Here is a 24,260-nt window from a genome sequence, read left to right on the forward strand (position 1 = left end):
GATGCTTTCATGGATACACTTTCAAGGATACAGGTACAGAGTGCTGTCCAGAAGTAATTGTCCAAAACATGTTTTCTGACTGCTCAACACTTAAACAATGCCTCAGAGACCAGTGGATATCCATTCTAAGGAGACACACGTGGCCAGATGTTGGTAGGCCAGAGGGAGTCGAGAGACCGCGAATTTGGGAAAAGGAAACAGGATAGTGTGTGAATGAATTACCCACCAGCTTCACCCAAACTTACAGGTCGAGTACCCTCCTAGTTCCTTTCCTGATTAAAAGGATGGAATACTTCCTTGCACCTATCAGAGGAGTGCCTGGCACTTTAAAAGACAGCCCAACATCCGTTGGGGGCTTTTGGCACCAGCATACCTGAAGGGGCCCAGGCTGCCTAGAGGTAGGGAGCTGAAGTTCCACAGCATTGGTGAGGCAAAGGTAAAACAGGGCCCAGTCTTGTTGGGGAGATGGAGCAGATAAGCTGGACAATGGCTTGGCAAGAAATATTTTTGAATCCAGCAGCAGGTAAAAAGCAGAAAGAGGAAAACTGTTGGAGAGCCCTTCTCCAGATCATATCAGGACAAGTTAAAGCAAGGCCAAGAAGTATGGCTGTGCAGAGCAATCACTGTACATTTGGCTGAATGGGCCATGCTCTGTGCCCTAGGACAAATGGGTCCCTCTTTCTAATTCCGAAAGGCACCATCTTCCTGCACAGGTGTCCTCCCATTGGACTGGGCTACCTTTTCTCAACTGCCGAATTTTGCTGTGAACCCTCAGCAAATCCTGCCTCATTAGTATTGTAATTCTTAACTCATTTGATCCGGGTTTGCATTCATGTCCAACCTTTATCATGGGTAGGCCTGAGAGGACTACTCTGGTTCTAAACTGGCTGTTTTAACATAAAGTGGGTAGATAGGTGCTCCAGAGATGTGACAAGGAGGCAGGTTTTGGCTTAATATGACAATCTGAGTAGTCCCTAAAACAGAATTACCCCAAGATATAGCTCCCTGTGACAGAAGGGTTCTTCATGAGTAGTTGGTAGAGAACTGTGTATCAGACAAGTAGGACCAGATGTCTTTAAAAGTCCCTTCCAGCTCTAAAGCTGCATAAGTCTAGATGTTATGCTCCCACTGGGACAGTTCCTAAAATAGTCAGGCAAAGCAAGAGATGAGGTTTCAAGTGCTGGTTCTGTGGTGCTGGATGACTTTGGGGCAGGCATTTAATCTTCACTTCCCTTATGTACACAAGTGATTCATAACTCTTGGCAAAAACAGTGCTGTAAAAATAGTAAGTTTATTGCTTAAAAAGAATACTGTCTTTGAAAAGTATCCTCCTTCCAGGATATTCAAATAATTAGCATACTTCACTTTATTCATCCACACAGAAGAAACATTGAAATGAGAAAACAGAAGAATGTATGGCTTTTTATACATTTACCACAACATAGCCAGTGCAACAGATCTGTCATTCTGGTGGCTCTGAGAAGGCAGAGGAGCCATTCACTCAGATTTTCACTTCTAGCAACACTCCAATTACTGGGGAAATTTGGGGTGGATGCCTATGGCTTCTTGGCTATCTATTCCTTAGGGACAGGACAGAAATTCAAGGAGGGAGCTTAAAATAAATGTTTCAAGTAACTGTCAACATTCCATGATGAATCTCCCAAAAGGCTCTGAGGTAAGAAGACAATCTGTTCTTATTTCCTTTTCTATATGTAAAGGCCTCATTTAACATTTGTGAACCAACTGGGGATCCACTGCCTGACTATCCACAGATCGCACCAAATGCACAGCAGGTTGGATATACACTACCCCAAAGGGTTTCTTCCAGCTCCACAGGCTAATCTTTAGTAGGCAGTGCCCCTCAGGGTGAACTATGGAGATGGAATGTCCCTTTCAGAGGCTCATCCATTGGTAGAAGCTTTGGTATTGCTCATGCTGGTCCTTTCTACTGGATGGCCAGGCTCCATAGGCTCCTACTCTCAATACAAAAGGCTTTATATTCTTTTTTCTTTTTGCTTTTAGTTCGTCAAAAATTTCCATGCTTGCCAATTGGCTGGAACTCAAGCTTTCATGTTTATTCTTGCACAGTCCAAAGCCCCAGCAAACCCAGTTTCTTTCTATTTGTAACATCACCCATTGTGGCCCAGGAAACACAAAACCTTAAAACCCAAGGCTTACCCTCAATGAGTGAAGAACACTTAATTTTGGATGAGCATGAGATATGCCTATCCAGCTACCAGATTTTTTTTTAGACAGCCAAGAATAGTCAAATGAGTGTTGAATCTGAAGCAGCCTGATGGAAAGCTCCAGCTAGTCCAACACTTGCCACTGCACCACACAGCACGGGACAGTCCTCTTTGGGACATCTCTAGAGCCTGTGGGAAATGCTCTGGACATGGTCTTTGATGGCAAAGCACTGATTTTTGAAAACAGCTGAGAGATGTGGAGGCAAGTCTGGTGGATAAACTGGATAGTACCATTTTGGACCCCAGATGAGGAGTGGCAATAGCAATGAGCCTGAGCCAAAAGGTGGTCAACTGGCTGAGGGCCATCACCAGAGAAACATTTCAGGCATTTCTGGAACCACAGCAGCCTCACCACCAATAGGCCTTCTCTGAAGGACAACTTCTCATTTAAATACCAGGCTTTATGTAGTTGTACTGCATAAATTAGCTAAAACTTAGAATGCTTTCTTGGGTGGAGAATATATGCACCTGATAAAGTACCTCAAGAAAAAGTTTACGTGCAAGGAGTTCCCATAAGTTTCTTACCTGAGTGTATGAAGATTACATGACAAACATCAAGACAATAGGTACATGTTTCCCTTTTCACAAAACCGGAATGGAGGCTAAAATTTCAGGTGCTATGCCCCCAACTTCCTCTTCTGGTCTTGTTTCTAAAATCTGCAGTAAATCCAGGAAGGAGGCCATCCAGCTGTGAGAAGATGGCCCCCAAAAGTATTTCCAGACTGGGAAGCCTAAGAATTCCAGTGAAATCCTATATCCAAGTCAGAAGATGAGTTGAAGAGCTGGAAGACTAAAATGACTGGTCCCTCTGAGCTTCAGGGAGATTGGGATGGCACAGCCTCCTAGATCCAGGAGGCTCTGGAGGGTAGTTAACATTTTAAGTCAAAAGGCACTTTGAGCCCACCTAAATAAAGGGCAGACTTTCTCCTTTAAAAGTAGAACTGAGCCCAGGTTTGGCATGTTGAAGGCATTTAACCTTGGGCCAGCTCTGTGGGTCAGGAGCCCTCTGGTCCCTGGCTGCCTTCACAATCAGGCCCTTCTAAACTTGTCTACCTCGCTCACTCTCCCTGCATTCCACTGTCACTTGTTGTGGCTTGTGGCATTTTAATGATGTAGTTTAAGAGTGCCCTCAGGTATCCTTTAAGAGAAAAGCTGCTGAGACAGACCCCAGACTGATCTTGAGACCCTGATATGGAGAAACCCCTGGGGCAGGGGACTTTTGTTTCAAGAAGTCTCAGTGCTCACAGGCTCAAATAAACTCCAAATTTCAAGTCACTGAGGTTAGGCCTATGTGCTGGAAGAATGAAGTGGCTTGGAACTACAGTACACAGGATACCTTGTGGATTTCTCAAGCCTTAGCCTAATCCTGTATTAGGAAAAGTGCTCACCTGGGTGAAAGCAGTGATATTCTTGGGATTTTATTCTAAAGTTTAAATACTCTTGGGAGGTAGAAAAGAAAGCATGGGGCAGGGAAAGAGCAGATGAGAGGCTTTCGTTACTCCTGGGGCATTGTTTTGAACCTTTTTTTTTCTTTGCAACTAGGGTTAAAACTGGCAGTTATTGCTAATGTTGAATTTCTCTTTGTATGTTCGTTCAGGACTGTTAAATCATATTTGGAGAGGTAATTTCAAGCTTGATTTGATAATTCCCCTTTAGGGATGAAGTTGAAAGCTGGAATTCCATAGTCCTAACCAAAACAGGTTTTGCTGCAAGAAATCCTTACAATTTGGTTCTGCATCATCTTCCTAGGTCTCCTTATCTAAACAGTGCAAATTAGTAGGGCATGACAGAAACTTGAAAAAGCCATGGAAGGGGGAGACATGCTTGCAAGTCAGCCTTAAAAATGAAGATCTCCCACTTTATTGGTATCAGAATTACTGGGAGAGCTTGTTAGAAAGGCAGATCCCCAGAACCCCATACCTCAAGAGTCCTGAGCAGCTGGAGGTGCAAAGTCACACTGGGAGGTAGGGAGTGGGATGGATCTGATTAGACTGATACAAAAACAAAAACAAAAACCAGAAAAAACCAAAGAAAAAGTGCTGAAAAAAAGATCTTGGAAAAAATGAATGAAAATAACAAACATGGCTCACATAGCTGATTGGAGCAGCAGTGGCCTGGTGTCCCAGGGCATATGAACTCAGTGAGAAAGCAGCACATTGGCACAAGACTTCATTGAAGACCTTGGATTTCTCTGGAGTCTCTGCTTTCAGAATATCAAGCCAGCCAAAAAAAAAAATTCTTCAAAATTCCAAAATATTAGACTGGTAAAATGGGCCAATATACAAGAAAGAATGGCTACAAAGGAAGTGGCCAGGCAGTCTCTGTAATACTTTTTTCCTGTGGATGTGGCAACCCTGGGATGTAAATGTGTGTGTCTCAAGATCAGCCCAGACTGGTCCTGGCATCCCCAAACTAGGGGTGAACTCCCGGGGCAGTGAATCCAGCCAGGAGGGAATGCTTTCAGCCTGGTCAGTGTTGGCTCTGGCGCTTTGCAATCTCCTCCTGGACGCGCAACTTGAGGGCCTCTCGCATGGGTGGATCCAGAGGCGTGTGTGCTGACACCTCCTCACTCACCCTTCCTGGATCATCGTCCTACGTGGAGGAAGAGTCAGGAAGCTCAGGGCCTGGCCTCTTCTGGAAAGGCGACCTGCCCTGTCCCTAGACAACACTCTTAAAGAACTCTGACTCACAATTCTTGCCAATGTCTGTCATTTCCCAAGTATCCCCTGTCATAGTGATTTTCAACTGAAGGCCATGATACCTCCCTGCTGCCCGCTGAGAATCACTGTGTGACAAGAGTGGAGTTGTGCTCAAAAGCATTGCCTAGCAGTCTATGCTCTCATGTGGAGCAGATACTTCCCACTGACCCTGATGAAAATAGTGGCTCAGGGTCTGGCAGTGATTTCTACCATGTCCCAGGACCTTCAGGCTGTAGCTGTTTCCACCAGGCGTACCTGATACACGATAACTGATGTGACTTCTCCGCTGTCTGCCTCATATTCTAAGCAGAAGAGCTGATGGCCAGAAGGCTCTGGCTCGGAGCCACCACTACTGCTGCTTTCACCGGACTCCTCACAGTCTGGGTTGCTTGGGTGGATAGAGCCATCTGGAAGGATGAACCAGAGTAAGAGGGAAAAGGAGAAGGCTGCTGGAGCCCCTGCTCAAAGAGATAAAAATCCCCAATCTTTTTATACGTGTGCACGCATGTGCATGTGTGTGTATATCTGTGTGAAATGTGCTGCCAGTCAGGAGTTTTATTTACCTTTGTATCCCTGCTCCAGGGCCAGCAGTCTTGTCACACAGTAGGTATACAATGCACATTTGTCTAGTTAATAGGGTTGGAAGATAGTGGAAAGATAGATAAAGCTCTGCCTGGGTTCAAATCCAGTCTCTGTCGTTTACTAGCTCTGAGATTTGGGGCAAGTTACTTAATCTCTCTGCGACTGTTTTTACTCACTGAAACAGAAACCATAGCAGTTCCTATCTTATAGAGTCCTATGAAAACAGTACAATATACAAATGACCTAAAAGCACTTTATGTAATGATCAACAAATCTAGCATCACATGTTAAATATTATGATCTCTAGGCCTCAGGGAAAAAATTGGGGAAAAAGGGCTTTGAGTTTGGGCTTCATTCTACATTATGTTCCTGTCGCCTATAGCTCTGCCAGGCCTCTTCTGTTAGGTAGTGGCAATACGAATATACAGTATGATGGGGCAAATCGGCAGACAACTTCTTGCCGACTCCCAGGTATGTTCTGTAATAGTGATGTTTAACTGGGGGCCACGAGCCCTCCATGTTCTCTAGAAAGAATCACTGAGCGGAGACTAGGAAGCGTCGAGGTGGAAGATCCAGAGAGGGACAAGATGAACTAAACCTTAGGGAATAGAAAGTGGTTTTTTTCCCGTATAGAGAAGGGGACTGCGTTGAGGCACAGGGCCCGGGACGCGGGCTTGAAGGCAGGCGGGGCGGGCGGCCTCACCTCGGCGTCGCGGCAGATACACTTGCCGATCGGGCTTGCGGGGCCTCGTTGGCGCGGGCGTGTGCCGCCTCCTCCCCTTTTCCTTAGCTGCCTGCTTCACCTTCTTGTCGTAGTCGTCCCTGCGGGGAGCCGAGCGGTAATCAGGGACAACCAGGCCGGACTAGGCGAGGGGTTGGGGGACAGCGGGGGCAGGGCGGTACCGGGCGAGTTGGTTCCGTCGGATGTGGTGCACGAAGCCGTGGCTCATGTCCAGCCGCCCGCCAGGCTTGCAGCAGAGCCCTGGCCCGAGATTGGGGGCCGCTTCCATCTGGAGCCCTGGGCGCGGATCCGCTTCCGCCCCAACGGCCTCAACAGCCGCCCACCAGCCCAGAGAGCTCGGTACCGCCCCCCGCTCGCCTTCCGGCCTAGAGGCCTGACCTTCCGCCCCGAAAAGGCCGCGGGGCCGAGCGGCTCAGCGCGCTGAGTTCCCGGGGCGGGTAAGGGGTGGGGCGTGCGTGACTTCCACGCCCCGGGCGGGGCTTTTCTTTGTGACATAATGGAGAAGAAACGAGAATTTAGGCTTACTGCTGATACGTCAGACAATTCGGGCACCCACGACACCACTCAGCGTTCGACGTGAAGCATTCCTGTCCTTTCTCTGGGAATAGGGAGGGTGCTGTGAAACTCCATCATCAGTCGCGTGACTACTGAACCCGCAGTTTCCTCATTTGTAAAGGGAGACTCGGAGAGCCCTTACCTTAGGAGTTGTGAGGAGGCGAGTGCTCTGGCAGAGCACACAGCCGTGCCTCGGCTGCATAGCTCCCCGCACTGCCTGCCCAGTGCCCGAGCTCTGCCATCACCGGCCCTGATGTCTTAACTGCCTCCGCGGGAGGACCCAGGGCTTTTAGGGGTTCTGAGCATGCGCCATTTTCGAGTCCGCCTTAAAAAAATAGACAAAATTAGGAGTTCGTGATTAGAATAGGGACAAACTGTGGTGCACAAAGAATGGAATATTGAGGAGCAGTCCAAAGGGACGCGCTGTTCATACGGCATGGACGAACCTTAAGAACGCCGAGGGAAAACGGCTGTGCCAAAAAGGACACTCTATGTGCGTCCCTGTATATAAAACTTTAGAACACGCAAACTAACCAGTAATGACAAAGCAGGCACTTTTGGGCCTGGTTGGTAGGTTCATTATCTTGATCCTGGTGATAGTCCCAGTGTATATACATCCATTCGGCAGTATTGACACTTTAAACATGCGGTTTATTTTTAAACACCTCAGCAAAACCGTACATAGTAGTCCTGGGTCGTAAGAGGTGTCGCGAAAGTCACAGACCCTGAAGCCTCGGTTTTATTAGCATCATTATAAATCCCCTTTGTTCAACGTTTGGGTTTTCCTGTGAAAACAAGAACAATCTGCTAAACGTGGAATTAGAGACTCCAGGTTGTTGCAGGAAGGTGATGATTTGGGGATGTCGCCTAGTTCTCTTGTGCAGGAGAGTCGGTTTCCGTAGCACGGAGGCTGCGGAGACGCCCCCCCCCCCCGGGGGGGGCACAAAGTATCTTGAAGATACCTGGGGGCCCATGACAGCTGCTTTTATCCAGAAATTCCGCAGTCAGTAAAAGGTTCCTGCCTCTTTAAAAAGGAAATTTCGGGTATGTAGGCCGTAGGCCCGCAGATCGTCCTCAGGTGCGCACGCAATCGCAGAGGCCACAAGAAACATAGTACTTCCCGGTTTCCTGCGGCGTAATTTGTCCTCGTCGACGACTCGTAGAGAGCTTTGGGCTCCGTAACAGCCCATTTCTGATTGGCTGCTTGCCGCGAGCTTCAGCGTTTCTAGCTCCTCCGCTGGACGATCCGGCTGGTAGTGGCGATGTCCGGTCGGTCCAAGCGGGAGTCTCGTGCTTCTACCCGTGGGAAGCGCGAGTCCGAGTCACGGGTCAACTCGGCTCGCGTCAAGCGGGAGCGAGATCGGGAGCGGGAGACCGAGGCGCCGAGCTCCCGGGGCAGCCCAGTGCGCGTGAAGCGAGAGGTCGAGCCGGCGAGCGCGCGCGAGGCCGCTGTTTCTTTCCTGCCGGCGGTGCGGGTGAAGCGGGAGCGCGAGGCGGACGAAGACTCCGAGCCTGAGCGGGAGGTGCGAGGTGCGCGGGGGCCGGGGTAGGCGGGGGCTCCGGGGTAGGTGCGGGCTCTACTCGAGCGTTCTCGTTTTTCTTTTTGTAGTTTTCCCTTCTCGGAGTGGGAAAGAAATCCACACTTCACCGGTGTCCGCGACCCGACTCGATTGCGTCTTAATGAGGATAGTACTAGCCTTGATAGTAACCATAGTTAAAAGATTTCTAACAGCATTCATGGCAGCAGCTTTTCTTCACTGAATGCCTAACGCGGGCCCGGCGTTGTGCTATGATTTCCTTCAATTTTTACAAGACACCTGAGGATTGAGCCTTGCTATAATTTCCGGAATTAGACGAGCGTTGAGAGCCTGAACTTCCTGGGCACTTGCACCATCTTACCCCGTTATCCCCTGCTGTAGCAGCCAGGAGATAAGGATTCTAATCCTGCCTGTGAGACTGAGTCACTGTGGTTTGGGAAAGCGAGTTTCACGTGCTCGTCCTTCTGTAAGTTGGTGGTCTTAGACCTGGAACCCATGACCTTTAAGAATCCGAGCAACTGCTAGCGAGGTCTGTCCTTTTCTCCCAATGACTGCACATTTTGCCTCTCTCTGCTGCACTCATTCGACTCCTAATTTCCAACTTGTTGATATCTTTTCAATTATTAAATAGGTTTCACCACTTCTGAAGCTTTTCCTGTTTACCTCAATTTTATCTTTTGTTTCTTGGAACTCCTGAATTGAACATGATCCTATATACTTTCTTTTTGGTGAATTAGTAGGTCCCTATTGAATAAGAAGGTGAACATATAACTAGGCTACATGTTAGGGGCAGGATTTGGGGGAGAAGTGTTCCTTATTCTCCAAGACTTTGTACTTCTGCCTCGTCCTTGTCATCTGTATATGATTATACTCTTAACTTTTAAATTTCTTGTCCTGTGTTTGATTTATTTTTTTGCATTACACATAGGTTCCAGAATAGCACCTTACTCATAGAAAGTGCTTGATAAATATTTTTTTGCATAATTGAGTTAATAATTTCAGGGTATTCTCCAATTTACTTAAACACTGTCAGACTCAGTTTTTCCTTTTCTTTGGAAGAGAAATTATTTCTTAGATATTTTGCATAGTGGTATGGAAATTGTTTTCTCTGGGACACACTAGGATCCTAGTTGCTCTTACTGTCTTGTCTTTTTTCCTTTTATTTTTATCATGAATCAGATCACAGGTACTAAGATGGACTGAATATAATGCAGAAATACAGAGTAAAGAGTGTGGGTGTACATCCTTAAATCTGCCACTTGTCAAGAATTGTGAAGGGTTTGAGATTTTACTCTACTTGCAAGTTACCCAGTTAGCTTGCTGCAATTTCATGGATGCTGAAGGAAGACATGGGGCTGTTGGGCTTGACAGTTTATTATAGCAGTAACAGTAGCTAGAAAGTAGCATTAGTATTAGTTTCCCAAGTCATTTCCCCAAGTCAGTTCACATAGTGCAATATGAAGGGAACCCATTGGACCCAGTGGGTAGCCCTACAGAAAAGATACTCTGAACTTAATCCGAATCTTTTATAATGGGCTGTGAGCTTGCCTCTCCTTTGCTCTGTAGGGAGATACTATCTCTAACTTACGAGGTTGTTCAGTTTACAGACATTCTTGACAAGACAGTCTGGATGCAGTTAGTGTCTCTGGTCACAATATGTGCAGACGCATGAGAGACCAATGGAGAATCGTTTCCTAACACTGTTCAGCTTAAGAAATAGTACATAACCAGTACCTTAGAAGCTGCCATAGGCCCCTTTCCAGTTGTATCTACCTTGCTTCCTTGCTTAGGTAATCACTATTCTGAATATTTTCCTAATTCTGCTTTTATTTATAGTTTTATCTCATATGTATCCCTAAAGTGGTACCCTGTTTTATTTTGTATTTGATGTAAATGGAATCATACTATATGTAGTCTTCCCATTTGCCACCCCCCTACCCCTGATGGCCGTATTTTTGATGCTCATCCAGGTAGATGTTCATGGCTGCTTAGTGTTCCATTAATGATATGCCAAAATATGTTTCTTTATTTGTCCTAGACATTTGGGTTGTTTCCAGCTTGGGCTCTTTTAAATATTGATGCTGTAAACATTTTTGAGTAAAGTACTCCTGGCATATGTGTGCAAAAACTTCTCTAGGGTATACAAATAGATTGCTGTGTCAAAGGATCTGCATATTTTCAGCTCTGATTTTGTTGTACTGTTTTCCAAGAGGTTGTAACAGTTCTCACTTCCACCACCAGTACATGACCATTTCTCATTGCTCCACATATTTGCCAACATGTGGAATTTTCTGATTTTATATTTTACTCTGGTGGGTGTTAATGTATATTGTTGTACAAGATTAACATTTTCTTGATTGTTGATGAGGTTAAGTATCTTTTTGTATGTTTGTGACTATTCCTCATTTTCTGTTGGATTACTTTTTTTTTTTAATTGTTTCACTAGAGTTCTTTATGTTATCTACAAACAAATCATTTGTAATTCATATATAATCTCAGTTTGTGACTTGTTCCACTAGTGGGCTTTTTTTTTGGGTGTTGCCAGGCCACTTGTATCAGTGGTTACCCTAATTAATGTTTCCCATTTCTGTGTTTCTTTGTATTGGTAGTTGACCCTGAGTGTGGGTTGCCCATTTTCACAGCCTCTGGTGATTTACCTTTCAGCAAAGAATGGTCGTGTGGATTCCGAGGACCGGAGGAGTCGGCACTGCCCATACCTGGATACCATTAACAGGTCAGTAGCACAGGGATGCTGAGGGCAGTGAAAGAACAGCGGAATCTATTCAGGAAGCTCTAAGTTCTTTGAACAACATTTTCAAATATGTGCTTCTTGCTGTGTTTACTAATCTTTGTGCTTCAATTTAAAATGTCAGAGGGCATGTTGTAGCTCATTTTGAATTCATGTGATGAAACAACGGGATACATAGTGTCAATAGCAATATTTATTGAGCACCTACTATGTGCTGCTAGGTACAATTCTAGATGCCTGAAATTTAGTAGAGAAACCCCAAAAATATGTCTTGGTACTCTTTTTCATTTTTCTAATCCCAGATGATGTCTTAGGATGTTTTTCAGTTTACACTCTAGAGGCACAAGCCACTTGTGGCTGTTGAGCATTTGAAATGTGGCTTGAGGAACTAAGTTTTAAATTTTATTTAATTTTAATTATTTTAAATTTCAATGCCAATAGTCACGTGTGGGTAGTGGTTCCCTTAATGGATTGTGAAGCTTTACCAGGGTCGTTACCAATTAATTAGAGTTAATATTTGAGAAAAATTTTTTTGTCACTTTTGGATTCAATGGAGGTAAAGTTTTTTTTCTTTTACCTTCCCAGTACTCATATACCATTACTATGTTTTCGAACAGATCTATTTGTGGGTATTTCCCTAAAATCCTTCAGGCTTCACATTGGTTTTTATAGACAGAAATAAGTTTTTCTTTTATAAAAGGATTTATTCACCTTTTTACGTCTTTCAACCCCTAGTCTTTTAACTTGGAATGCTATTGGGGTCCTGTTACTTTGCTCCTATTGTGGCTTTCCCTCTAGAGAAAGTGATTGCAATGGAATAGTCTCAGCTGGGTGTAAATACTAAAAAGAAAAGAATCAGTGACATTGTGTGTCTGGTGGGGATACCTTGACACTGCTTTTAGACTTGGCAGTGAAGGCGCCATATGAATTGTCTAGGTGAGGATTAGTTAAGTTACCCATGGTTTATACGTGGTTATTGAACCATTCTCTGCAGGATGCTATGTGACATCGTGGAACATGGAGCCAACACTGGTTCACTTGGGTGCTTTCCTAGAATTTCATCCTTGTTCATTGCTTTTGTTTTATTTTGGTTCTCTTAGGAGTGTGCTGGACTTTGACTTTGAGAAACTGTGTTCCATCTCCCTTTCCCACATCAATGCATATGCCTGTCTGGTGTGCGGCAAGTACTTTCAGGGTAAATAAATGTTTGTATTATACACTTGCTAAGTTTCCAGTGCTAGCCACAGGTCTGCTCTGGAGATACATATATATATTTTTTAAGAAACTAAGCTGCTCTCAGGAGTCATGTCTAATCCCTGTCTTTGTTCCCAGCAAATTATAATACTCTTAGCAAATCAATAGGTTTTCTAATTGGTCAGAACCTGAATACATATGAAAGGGAGAAAGAATTTGTCCTGTGAAAGACTGTGTAGGAGATCTCAAAGATATTGGGTTTTTGAATCTCATGTTTTCTATACTTACATCTTTTTCTGAGAATCCTTTTGCTCTAAGGACTTTTTCAGATTTTTCTGGAAGTTTATTAATTCATTCAGACCAAACAAATGATATGTATACAGTATCGTGGAAGATTCAAAAGAGATGTAAACTACATTCCTTGCTCTTCCAAGGATCTTATGAATAGTCAAGATTAACACATAAAACAGTCAACAAACTCTGTAAGACTGTGCAGATTACTGCTAGACTGTTTGGCACTGCTTATAAATAAGGACAATAGGAGTTGAAGTATGCAAAGATCATTGTTAGCTGGAGTGTTTTGTTGAGTTCATGGAGGAGGTGGAGATGGGACTTGAACTGGCAGGACATATAGGGTTTGAATTGGTTAAGGGAGAGAGGTTTTAGAAAGGAATGGCAACAGTGATCAAAGGAATGTTAGGCGCAGGATTGTCCCGCATGCAAGCGATTGGAAAATCAGGACTGAGTGATGAGGGACTATCACAGGATATGTATGTATGTGCATGTGCATATCTGTCACATGTGCATGTATTATATGTAATACATAGATATTTCTGGTGAAATATGAAATTAGCTCATATGTATATTTACATGTACACACATGTATTTCATATTTATGCATATGAAATTAATTTCCCCAACCAATGTCTTGTGCCATCTAGGAAATAAAGTAGGTATTGTGCTATTCTTTTTTGCTGACTTTTGTGATGAGAAAGGTTCATATGAGAGATTCGTTTCATGGATGGCATAGTACAAAATAATGAAAGGAAAATCAAACTTGATCTGTGCCTTTCTGGAATCTGCTCTTCTCTACAGCCTTCTGTCCTTCCCTACAGGCCGGGGTTTGAAGTCTCATGCCTACATTCACAGTGTCCAGTTTAGCCACCATGTCTTCCTCAACCTCCACACTCTCAAGTTTTACTGCCTTCCGGACAACTATGAGATCATCGATTCCTCCCTGGAGGATATCACGGTTTGTGTCCCAGGGTGCTGGTTTGAAACCAGTTCTCCCGATAGCCATCCCAGGGATCCTGGGATATGCCCCACCTAGGGAAGAAGCTTAGTCCCTTGGTCTTTGAGAGGAACCAGGGAAACCAAGTAAGTAGGTCAGGATTCATATTATGGCTTATGGTTTGCAATGTAGCCATCATTTATGCTTTTAATGTTGAGGGTTGAGAAAATATGGCTACTTAGTAATTGGGGTGAAAGCATTTTATGAAATAAATTATCCTTCCACACTTGGAGTAGGGATGTGAATTGGGCCTGGCTTAGGACTGTGGATATCAAGCTGCATTTCATCCCCTAGCTACTTTTGACATGATGTGGCCAGAATGACTAACATGTCCCATCCCTGGGCTCTGGTTTGTGACCTGTGCCAGGAGTCACTGTACTTTAGCAGAGAGCATGGGAAGTCCTTGCTCTCTGGGCTTTGATTAGTGATGGAACTTTTGATTATTTCCTTTTCAGCAAGTAACTACATGTTTATTGTGCTGAATGCTCTGTTTTTATAACTTTTATAGACACCTTAATAGTTGAAGTTAAAGTGTTTGTGGACAGTATTTACAAAGGGAGAAACAAATAAGTTCAAGGTTTCAAAGAGAGTTAGTGGCGACCTCTGTTCCACCTTTGACATGACCCATGTAGCTTTAGGACTGGGAAGGTTTTGATCCTGTCCCTCCAACCACAAGGAGTCATGAGGTCTCAGTCCTGCACATGAGGGTGGAGGCTCTCCGCTCCTGGTATGCCTTCATGTACTGGCCTGGTGCGAGGTCCCATATAAGACTTGGACCCTTGCTGCCTGCAGAGACATGAATGTTCTGCAATTTCTGGCAGTCATTTATCATGGGATTGGCTGGACCTGAGGTTTGAGGGAAAACCTGGGATTCACTAATTTTGGGTTAAACACAGAGAACTCCTTCTATATTAGTAATGTGGAGAGGGCCTATTCCATGTTATTCAGTCTTTATACCGATTGTTGGGAGCTTTTTGGGTGTGTGAGACATTAATAATGACCAAAGTGCTTTTTGTTTTTGGCAGAACTTGCTGTTCCAAATACATCTTGTGCACTCTGTAGATAGCCCTAAAACAACTTAGAATTTTCTTTTGCTTTGCAGTATGTGTTGAAGCCCACTTTCACAAAGCAGCAGATTGCAAACTTGGACAAGCAAGCCAAATTATCCCGGGCATATGATGGCACCACTTACCTGCCAGGTATTGTGGGCCTGAATAACATAAAGGCCAACGACTATGCCAATGCTGTCCTTCAGGTAGGATCAAGATGGGAACAGTGAGGGAGAGGGGTAACCCAGAACACTATAAGGGTGAGCCAAGAAATGACTGCCTTCTGGTAGAGTGCAGTCAAATGTCCCCAGACCCCTAGTCTTACTGAGGACTCTGCTTGGATATTTGTTCTGCACCACGCATAACATTCATATCTTTGCTCAAGATGTTACTGCCGAATGATAACACATTTTATAGCTTCTGGAGCTGTCAGGGAATGAGGGATAGGGTATGTGTGTGTGGCCTGGCTACATCCAATAGGAAACATACATGCTAGGTGATAACATATTTTTATGGTGCAAACATTCATTGTGCTTGCTTTCAGATGTCTTGGTGTTGCCCCTGTGCTTAAGCTCCAAAGTGAGAAAGGTAGAAATCCAAAGTTGTCCTATTTGCAGTTAAGTTTTCTTATTTAAAAAAATTATATGAGTAACATGCACATTTTAGACAAATTAGAAAATGTTGGTAAGTATATGAAAATTAACAGTAATCTTGCTTCACCAAAAAAAAAAAAATTGATTAAAAAATTATAAACTTAAACACTTATCGTAGAGGAGAATAAAATGTGGAAAGTATAAATCGAAAGCTTAATTTCTTTCTTAATCTCTATCCTGGGGCAATTAACAGGATATAGACTTTCAGAACTTTTTCTAAATACATTTACACACATGAATAATATTGTCATGTGGCAATGTCATGATTTGTTTGACTGTTCTCTAATTGATAGGTAAAATTTGGCTTGTCTCATATTTTTTTTTTTCTATTACCAGTGTTATAGTGAGTATCCTTCTATTTACAGACTTGCACTTTTGTGACAGTTACATTTTGTAATATTTCCTTCCTGGATTTTAAAAATACTCATATGTTTTTAATCTGTAAAGTACATAGTATCTTTGTATTTTTATATGTTACAATGTGAAATTAATAGCTATTTTTGTGCAGCATCCTTAATGATTACATGTTAATCCATTTTGTTGATGAGTTATAATTTATTTAGCCTTCACATGTATTAATCCATCCAGGACCTAGATTCTAGGCTGTAGGGGATTTTATAGCAAGTTATAAACCCACCAGATAAAGAGTGTTCATTATTTTTCACTGTCACTGTAACCACTGGAAAAATTTTTTTCCATTTTGATAGGTATCTCCATTTTAAGCTACCTTTTTAAATTTACTTCTGTGGTTGATTAGTTATATTTTTTTCATGAGTTGTTGAGCTTTATGTGCTCACTTTTTTACTGATTCATTTTACTGAGCGTTAAGAAATGTTAGCCTTTTTGTATTGTGTATGTTGCAGATATTTCCTACTAGTAAGGAAATTGACTTTTAAACTTTGTTGATGGTATTTTTGCACAAAGAACTCTGTATAACATTATAAAAGTAAATCTGCTAGTTTTGGTGTTTGCCATTGGTGTTATGTCTAGTACCTGGAAAGGTCAGGTTGTTAGGGGAAGAGATACTGCAGACTGTCCCTCTTACAGTCTCTCAGGGCTTTGTGAAGACTGTTACAGATGGACAGATAGGATTTGAACATGGTCAGGTTGGTTAGTCTTGGTTTTGTGATGGGCTTTAGTTTTCATAGGAAGTTTTCTTTATAAAGTAGATGAACAAATCCTCTGTGATGGAGTTCCACTAAAATAGGATTGAATAGACCTGGAGACTGGATAATTTCTCTTTGAGGACATCTATTGTTAACTTGTATTGTTGCTTAAGCCAGAACATGGGTAACTGAGAATTACGGTAAACTTCATCCATACTCAGCTTCTTTTGAGAGCAACTCTCTCTGTCTCTCTTTTTTTTCTGTCTTTTTTTTTTTTTTTTTTTTTTTTTAGTAATTACTCTCTTAAGCGGGAAGTTCTTGTTTCTTTGGCTAAGCTAAGCTTGTAGGGGCTTTCCTCATCACTTCTAAGGTTATGGTGCTTTCTGCATCCTGAGTTGTTTTCCTTAGAGACACCTGGATTTATTGTATTTAGCAGAAGCCCTTAAATAGATTACTTTACCAAAGGAAGTTTTGCTCCTAGGAAGCCCAGCACTGGCGAAGACTCATGAACCTGTCAGGAGGGACTTGGGGGAAGAATACATTTATTTAGAATCTGTTCTGTGGTCCTCTCTCCTCCCCCCAAGTTTTGTAGCCCATACTAATGAGCGTGTAGTCCCTCCTGAACTAACATGGCTGGTCTGTATCTTTTTGCTTAATGAGCTAAAACTTATTTTCTAAACCTTTTGATCATTTTCCATCATAAAAGAGTACTTTCGTTTTTATATACAGTTGTGTGGTTTTATTATTACTCTCTCAATACCACATTTGGGGAAACACCAAATTTTATTAAGATGATTTTCATATTTTAATGTGTAGTTGAGAGAGGGGCAAACTGTGCTGTCTGGATAGTTATCTTCTGCCTATGCCAAATGGATGATAAAGAGCATTTGGGTTTATAGCCTTCAGTTCCTTATGAATCCAAACATAGTCACAGGCTTAATTAGAGTAAACAAAGAAAATTATTAAATAAGCTAGTCGGTCAATAGGGATTTGAATACCTTTTTTCAAAACTCCTTTGTCACATCCAAGTCAACAAAGTGTCTGCAGAACTGGACTTTGTATGAGACTCTGTAGGAGGGATGTTGTTGTAACATGAACTCTAAATATGAGTGTTTACTTCTGACTCTTTAAGGCCGTCACAGGCACAGTTCTATTAGAACTTTAGTTGGAAGAGCTTGGTTCCCAGAGGTCCTGCAGAGGGGCTTTAGATTAATCGGAATGTTTGACTTCTAGGCTCTGTCTAATGTTCCTCCTCTTCGGAACTACTTTCTCGAAGAAGATAATTATAAGAACATCAAGCGTCCTCCAGGGGATATCATGTTCTTGTTGGTCCAGCGTTTTGGAGAGCTGATGAGAAAGCTCTGGAACCCTCGAAATTTCAAGGCGCATGTCTCTCCTCATGAGATGCTTCAGGCTGTTGTCCTTTGCAGCAAGAAGACTTTTCAGATCACCAAGCAAGGTAAGGAGCAAGTCATTTATGTTTTTTGACTTCAGTGAAATAAAACTAGTTCGATGAACAAATTTACTTCCACTTTATGCTGAGCCTTAGAGTAACCAGAGTGTCCGTCCAAAGGATAGTGGGGTTAGGTTCCTCATTCTTTTTTCATCAGCCTGTGCTGCTCAGATTCTCAAGAGATTTCAGGTGGCTACAACGTCTGTCTTACTTGGTAAACTAATCTGTGTGGTTCAGGTGAAAACCAGGAAACTAGGAAAGACATCAACCCTTATTAAGCACCTGCCACCTTTGCTACTTATTTTGTCATGTAGCAGACTATTCTGATGAACTATTTTGATGTTTTTATCTTTCCAAACCCAGTTAGTTATTACTACATGAGTGAAGTGGACACTTTATAGCTCTCTGTACCTGGATGTCTTATCCTCTAGCATCTCTATCAGTTTATTGGCCATTTATTCATGGTTGTGCAGGCTTTAGAGCTGCAGGGATAAGAATCACAAATTTTCTCTTCCAGGAGCCCCCATACTAGTGGAGAAGATAGTTATGTAAAAAGGTGATTATAGGGTGTTAAGTGCTGTGATAGAGGAAGCAAAGTATGCTATGGGAGGGAGCATGGAGCAGGGAGCTTTAGGTAGAGGGGAAAACAGGTTGGGGGCATTCCAGGTAGAGAGGACAACAATGGGGGGTCAATGAAGGCTTTTAAGCAGAGATATGACTTCAGAGTTATGTTTAAAAACACTCTGGCTGAGTGACTTAGAGGGGAAGTTTAATAATGGCTTTTATTGGTTGATGAGATACAGGTTTGGAGAGATGATAATTGAAGGTCCTGGTCAGATCAGAGAACCTCAGGAGAGAGTGGAGCGCTTGACCTTGAGGAGCGCCAGCATTTAAAGGCTGGATAGGGGAGATACCTAGGGGATGGGATGGCATGGCCCTGGAGGAAGGAGGCAATCACAAACATGGAGTCAAGCCAGCCAGTGTGTGGTTTGGTTTATCATACTGCCTCCCAGCTTCAACACGTCCCCCCCTTCTTTTCCAGGGGATGGAGTCGATTTTCTGTCCTGGTTTCTGAATGCTCTGCATTCAGCTCTGGGGGGCACAAAGAAGAAAAAGAAGAGTAAGTCATATCATTTTGTGAAAGGGAGCTCTTTTTTGTTTGCTTTCTTTTAAGAACAGTTTGTATTTCCCATCTTTTTCTAATTTACAGTGTGTCTTTTTGTGTTATGGTGATACCTGTGGATACATGGGCTAAATTTTATTCCTGAATAGGCTCCTCTTCATTTTTCTTTATCAGTCTATGGTTATAGCCAGTGGCATTTTTAATAAGTAGAAATGGATTTAACTGTGCTTTAGAAACCCTGACCTAGTTTCAAACGCCAGGATTGGGCAGCATGTTATAGACTTCTAATCTTCTGGCCGTGTAAGAGTTAATATGAAGAGGACTCAGTAGATGGCTTGCCTGACTTACAAGTTGACTGTTAATACATACTAAAAAGCTAGTTTCTTGCCCCAGCCTGTACTTGGAGAAGTGAGGCTGGCTTCCCACACAGATTCTCAGACCTTAAGTCCCTATGTCCCTTAGCATCCATGTTGGCTTAGCAGTAGTTAGACATTTTTCATGAATGTCCATTAGTTCAGAGACTGCTGAGCTAGGTGAATAATTTTGGAGACCTAATGCAGTTTTCTTCCTGTCTTCTTTCTGTGTTCTGATGTGCTCGATGTTTTCTTAATGTGAAAGTATGGCCTGGTGCCCTTTCTACTAGGTGGTCCTGCACTTCAACCATGTGTTTTCAGCCTGTGCACACCCTCTGAGTTCTCTGACTTGTGTTCTGTGGGGTTTCTAGAACCCTCTTGTACTTTTTGTCTCAGTTCTTTGGTTCTATTCTGCTTCTTTCTTGCCATTTTCCTTTTATGTCCAATGCATGATAAACATTGTCTCCCTTTGCAAGCAGCATGTGGTCATGGGAGGGTCCTTTGATGTGTAGTTGACCCTTGAACCAACATGGGGAGTTGAAAATCTGTAATTTTGTCTCCCTCAACTACTAATTGCCTGCTGTTAACTGCAAGCCTTGCCAATAATATATACAGTTGATTAACACATAGTTTGTATGTTATGTGTATTATATTTTGTATTCTTACCATGAAAGAAGCTAGAGAAAAGAAAATATTATTAAGACAATCATAAAATATGTTTACATGTTTATTTAAAAACATCTGCATATAATGGACCCATGCAGTTTAAACCCATGTTGTTCAAGGATTTTGCTTGTGAATTTTTTGTCATTCATAAATCTTAAGGCTCTGTAAATCATTTATTTCAAATGCACTTAAATTTTCTCTTTTCTCTTAAGGGCCAGGCCTTATGCTAGAGGGTCAAAGGGCCTTTTTTGGAGAAGATGGGCATAAAATTATTTATACATATAGTATACATTACAAACTGTGTTTAGTGACAGTTTTGGGTCTTATGCTGGAAGCTGCTGGTTTATTACAGAAGTTCAAAAGTTAGGACTATATTTTGGAAATGCTTTCCAGCCTGACAGAACATTCTGATTTCTGTTTGTACAGCTATTGTGACTGATGTTTTCCAGGGGTCCATGAGGATCTTCACTAAAAAGCTGCCTCATCCTGATCTGGTAAGTGGGTTGAATCTGAGTTTCAGACTGATTTATATTGCCTAGGGGGACGTAGGGTTGACAAAGAGATGCTTAGAAAGTCCTCTTGCCCCAGGAATAGGGTCTACAAAACAACTGCCAAGTGGTAGTTCCCTCAGGTTCCTAGTACATCAGTGTGTGCTTAAGTTGGGGAGTTAGTAGTTGGGTAGGATTTGCCGGTTTAAGTGGCCTGGCCACTGGGTGGTGCTGGTGTGTTTTTTGCACAAGTTCAGATAGGCTTTCTAGATCATCTAAAAGCTTTTATTTATTTATCAAACAGTTAAAAAAATGTTTCAATTACAGTTGGAATACAGTATTATATTAGTTTCAGGTGTACCACGTGGTGATTACACACTTATATATATTACGAAGTGATTACTCCAATAAATCTGGTACCATACATAGTCGTTACAATGTTCTTGACTACTCCCTATGTTGTACTTTACTTCCCCATGACTATTTTGTAACTACCAATTTGTACTTCTTAATCCCTTTCCCCTTTTTACCCGCCTTCCCCAATCCCCCTCCCATCTGTCAACCATCAAAATGTTCTCTGTATGAGTTTGTTCCTGTTTTGTTTATTTTGTTCTTTAGATTCCACATGTAAATGAAATCATATGGCATTTGTCCTTTTCTGTCTGACTTATTCCTTCTAGGCCCATCCATGTTGTTCTCAAGGGGGCTTCTTTTATATGTCCCCAGTTGTAGGACTTCTGTTCAGCTAGACTTCAGGCAACTCTCAATGATGGCTGTTCTCTATGTAGTTTAGTTGTAATTTTGATGTGGTTGTGAGAAGAAGTCAGCACAGCATTTATCGACTCTGCCATTTTGACCAGAAGCCCCTTAAAAGCTTTTAAAATAGCTTGGTATTTAAGTAAAATCTCTCCGAAGATGGAAGCTCATCTGTCCTTGGTACTAATCTAATCAGGTGGCACTACTGCCCAATCTGTTGACTCCACTTCAATATGAAAGAAAGCAGATGTAAGTAAAAACATTGTTTCTATCTGTGGTGGTTTCTTGCTGCTCACACTCCTTTCCCCAACCCTCCTTTTTCTTTTCACTCATTTTTAGCCAGCGGAGGAAAAAGAGCAGCTGCTCCATAATGATGAGTACCAGGAGACAATGGTGGAATCCACCTTTATGTACCTGACACTGGACCTTCCTACTGCCCCACTCTACAAGGATGAGAAGGAGCAGCTCATCATTCCCCAGGTGCCGCTCTTCAATATCCTGGCCAAGTTCAATGGCATCACTGAAAAGGTAGCCCATTTGTATACCTGCTCTGCTAATATTTCTCTCCCTTGACTTTTTCATTTTCTTTTTATACTTGGAAATTGCCACATGTATGTAATGAATTTATTATAAAATGTATTGTCTTTAGTGAGCCTCCCAGACTCCATGCTTTTTCTAGCTGATCAACCTCAACTCTTAGCTTGAATTACAGCGGCCTCTCTTGCACCTCTTACATGATCCTTTAAACCTTCTGCCTCTGGTTAGATGGAGGAAGAAGGGATATTTAGAATAGTGGAAACTCACAAAAGTTGGGAAAACTCGCCTCTTTTAAAAAATGTAATATCAGTATTAAAGTGGAAAAACCAACTAATATTTAAATAAAGTGAAATTATTTTTACTGTATCAAGTTAAATGTTTCCTTTTATCTGCTGAGTTAACTGTTTCTTGGTTTAAGTCCCTTCTACATCCTAGACAGATTATCCTTTTTGATTCTTTACTGGAAGAATTTTTTTTTTAACCTTGACTCCTCATTCCAAACCTTTTCTGTTCTTTTTATTAACCAGGGCTCTTGTTTTCAGATATTAAATACCAACAAAAGACTAAAGTAAAAGAGGAACTGTATTGGAAAGCAACTCTTAGGATCTTAGACTTGAACTGAGCAGGACTTGGGAAGGATGGGAACTAGAGAGAGGGGTTCCCAGAAGTGGTATTCTGTTGACTGCCCCTTTTAAGGCTGCCATTAACCTGATCTCAGCTGTTCCACTCTCCAGCTTCTGCCACTCTGCTCCAGGTTCCCAGGAGGGAGTTGAAAGATCTGCTTGGATCAGGTGTCCTCTCTGCATAAGGACTCTGTGAATAGGGAGCTCGCCTTGAGAAGGGAGAATTATGAGCTAGGCAGCTACCCAAAGAAGTCTCTAAAACACACCTTTCCTAACCCCCATTACTCTTTCCATCTAACATCTAAGTTAGTTGTCAGGAACTGTTAGCAAGCGTAATAAGCAAAAATAAGTACAGTTGCAGCTACCTATATTACACACACATGTGTGCACACACACAAGCACAGAGATAGGTAAGAATGATACCTAGAATAAATAACCTGTTTCGTAGACTCCTTTTATTTTTGAAAGGTGAAAGAGAGACCTTAGGACTTATGTAGCTCAGTTTCTTTATTTTTCTGGTTTGAAGTGACAGACCTGGGGATCTAAACTCATCTGACTTTTCAACTGTGCCATTTGATTCCTATCACCACTCTTTGTTCAAACTTAATGATACTAAGATTCCCATGGACTCTCACTATTGGATTTAAATTTATTCTCACTATAGTATTACTTAAATTAATATAAATGTAAACCTATATAAACTCCTATACCTACAACTTTTAAGCAAGTATAAAGTTATATGCAAACAAAACTTTGAAATCAATAAAAGTGATTAATAGTGTTGTTACAATGTGTTGTTTAGCTAAAACCAAATTGCTTCTTGTTCTGTGAATATGGTACTGATGTCCATGGTGAAATTCTTGCTACCATCCCATGTTTTTTCATGAATTCCTGAGAAACCATTGTAAGTTAAACTGTGACATCATTTAGGTGTTAAAATGTGTCTATCCTTCACTAGTCTGAGATAATTAAAAATTGTACTTCCTAATGTCTATTTGTGTATAGATACAAATGTGGGCAGTGAAGTCTCTTGGCATTTACTTGACTTTTTTTTTTCATTTAATACAGTATTTTATCTCAGCCACACAGAGATGAGTTACTTCATAAAAACACAGACATTTTTTTTTCCAGCAGTGCTTATACCTTTAGATGATAAGAAATTTACCTGTAAGAAGGTATGGCCATGGTATATACTAGAGATGGAAAACTTTTATATCTCTCAGCTTAATGCTCTCAGCTTACTCATCATGTGGCAGGGGTACTTGATTTTTAAAAAGTAACAGCTTTAGTGAGAGATGATTCACATATCATATACAATTAACCAATTTAAAGTTTACAATTCAGTAGTTTTTACTGTATTCATAGACAGGTGCAACCATCACCACAGTCAGTTTTAGAACATTTTCATCATCAACATTTTTTATTACCCTTTAGTTATCATACCAATTCCATTAGCTCCCCCAACCCTAGGGAACTACTAATCTACTTTCTGTCTCTATAGATTTGCCTGTTCCAGATATTTCATATAAATGGAATCATATACTATGTAGTCTTGTTGTGACTGACTTCTTTCACTTAGTGTTATGTTTTTGAAGTTTCATCTGTGTCGTAGCATATATCAGTGCTTCATTCCTTTTTGTAGCATAATATCTCATTGTTTGAATACATCATATTTTATCTGTTCATCAGTTGATGAGCATTTGGGGAATGTTTCCAGCTTTTGGCTATTATGAATAATGCTGCTGTAAACATTAGTCTGTGAGTTTTGTATGGCTGTGTTTTCACTTCTCTTGTGTGGACATTAAGGAGTAGAGTTGCTGAGTCATATGGTAACTCTTACATTTAGCTATTTGAGGA

General features: G+C 42.0%; 2 protein-coding genes and 1 long non-coding RNA gene across 3 annotated transcripts in view; 1 reads left to right on the forward strand and 2 right to left on the reverse strand.

Moving 5' to 3' along the window:
* Nucleotides 1–1,272: 1,272 nt before the first annotated feature.
* Nucleotides 1,273–6,658, reverse strand: CUNH2orf68 (chromosome unknown C2orf68 homolog). Its single transcript, XM_016136737.2, has 4 exons — nucleotides 6,431–6,658; nucleotides 6,231–6,349; nucleotides 5,201–5,352; nucleotides 1,273–4,838 (listed from the first exon to the last, which is right to left on the reverse strand). The coding sequence occupies exons 1-4, from the start codon at nucleotides 6,535–6,537 to the stop codon at nucleotides 4,716–4,718; spliced, it is 501 nt and encodes a 166-aa protein (XP_015992223.2). The 5' UTR covers nucleotides 6,538–6,658; the 3' UTR covers nucleotides 1,273–4,715.
* A 136-nt stretch (nucleotides 6,659–6,794) lies between these two features.
* On the reverse strand, nucleotides 6,795–7,872 carry LOC118604980. The gene is made up of 3 exons (XR_004951819.1): nucleotides 7,359–7,872; nucleotides 6,967–7,149; nucleotides 6,795–6,867 (listed from the first exon to the last, which is right to left on the reverse strand). It is a non-coding gene; the product is annotated as an uncharacterized LOC118604980 (long non-coding RNA).
* A 102-nt stretch (nucleotides 7,873–7,974) lies between these two features.
* USP39 (ubiquitin specific peptidase 39) overlaps nucleotides 7,975–24,260 on the forward strand; it is a 33,345-nt gene continuing 17,059 nt past the window's right edge. The window contains exons 1-9 of the mRNA XM_016136723.2: nucleotides 7,975–8,354; nucleotides 11,027–11,096; nucleotides 12,212–12,306; nucleotides 13,421–13,557; nucleotides 14,699–14,851; nucleotides 17,638–17,863; nucleotides 18,900–18,977; nucleotides 20,426–20,493; nucleotides 21,583–21,771. Of these exons, the coding sequence (XP_015992209.1) occupies nucleotides 8,087–8,354; nucleotides 11,027–11,096; nucleotides 12,212–12,306; nucleotides 13,421–13,557; nucleotides 14,699–14,851; nucleotides 17,638–17,863; nucleotides 18,900–18,977; nucleotides 20,426–20,493; nucleotides 21,583–21,771 (1,284 nt within the window). The 5' untranslated portion in view covers nucleotides 7,975–8,086. The remainder of the gene's footprint in view (nucleotides 8,355–11,026; nucleotides 11,097–12,211; nucleotides 12,307–13,420; nucleotides 13,558–14,698; nucleotides 14,852–17,637; nucleotides 17,864–18,899; nucleotides 18,978–20,425; nucleotides 20,494–21,582; nucleotides 21,772–24,260) is intronic.

This window comes from Rousettus aegyptiacus, unplaced genomic scaffold (assembly GCF_014176215.1).
Source record: "Rousettus aegyptiacus isolate mRouAeg1 unplaced genomic scaffold, mRouAeg1.p scaffold_m13_p_7, whole genome shotgun sequence".
Lineage (NCBI taxonomy): Eukaryota > Metazoa > Chordata > Mammalia > Chiroptera > Pteropodidae > Rousettus > Rousettus aegyptiacus.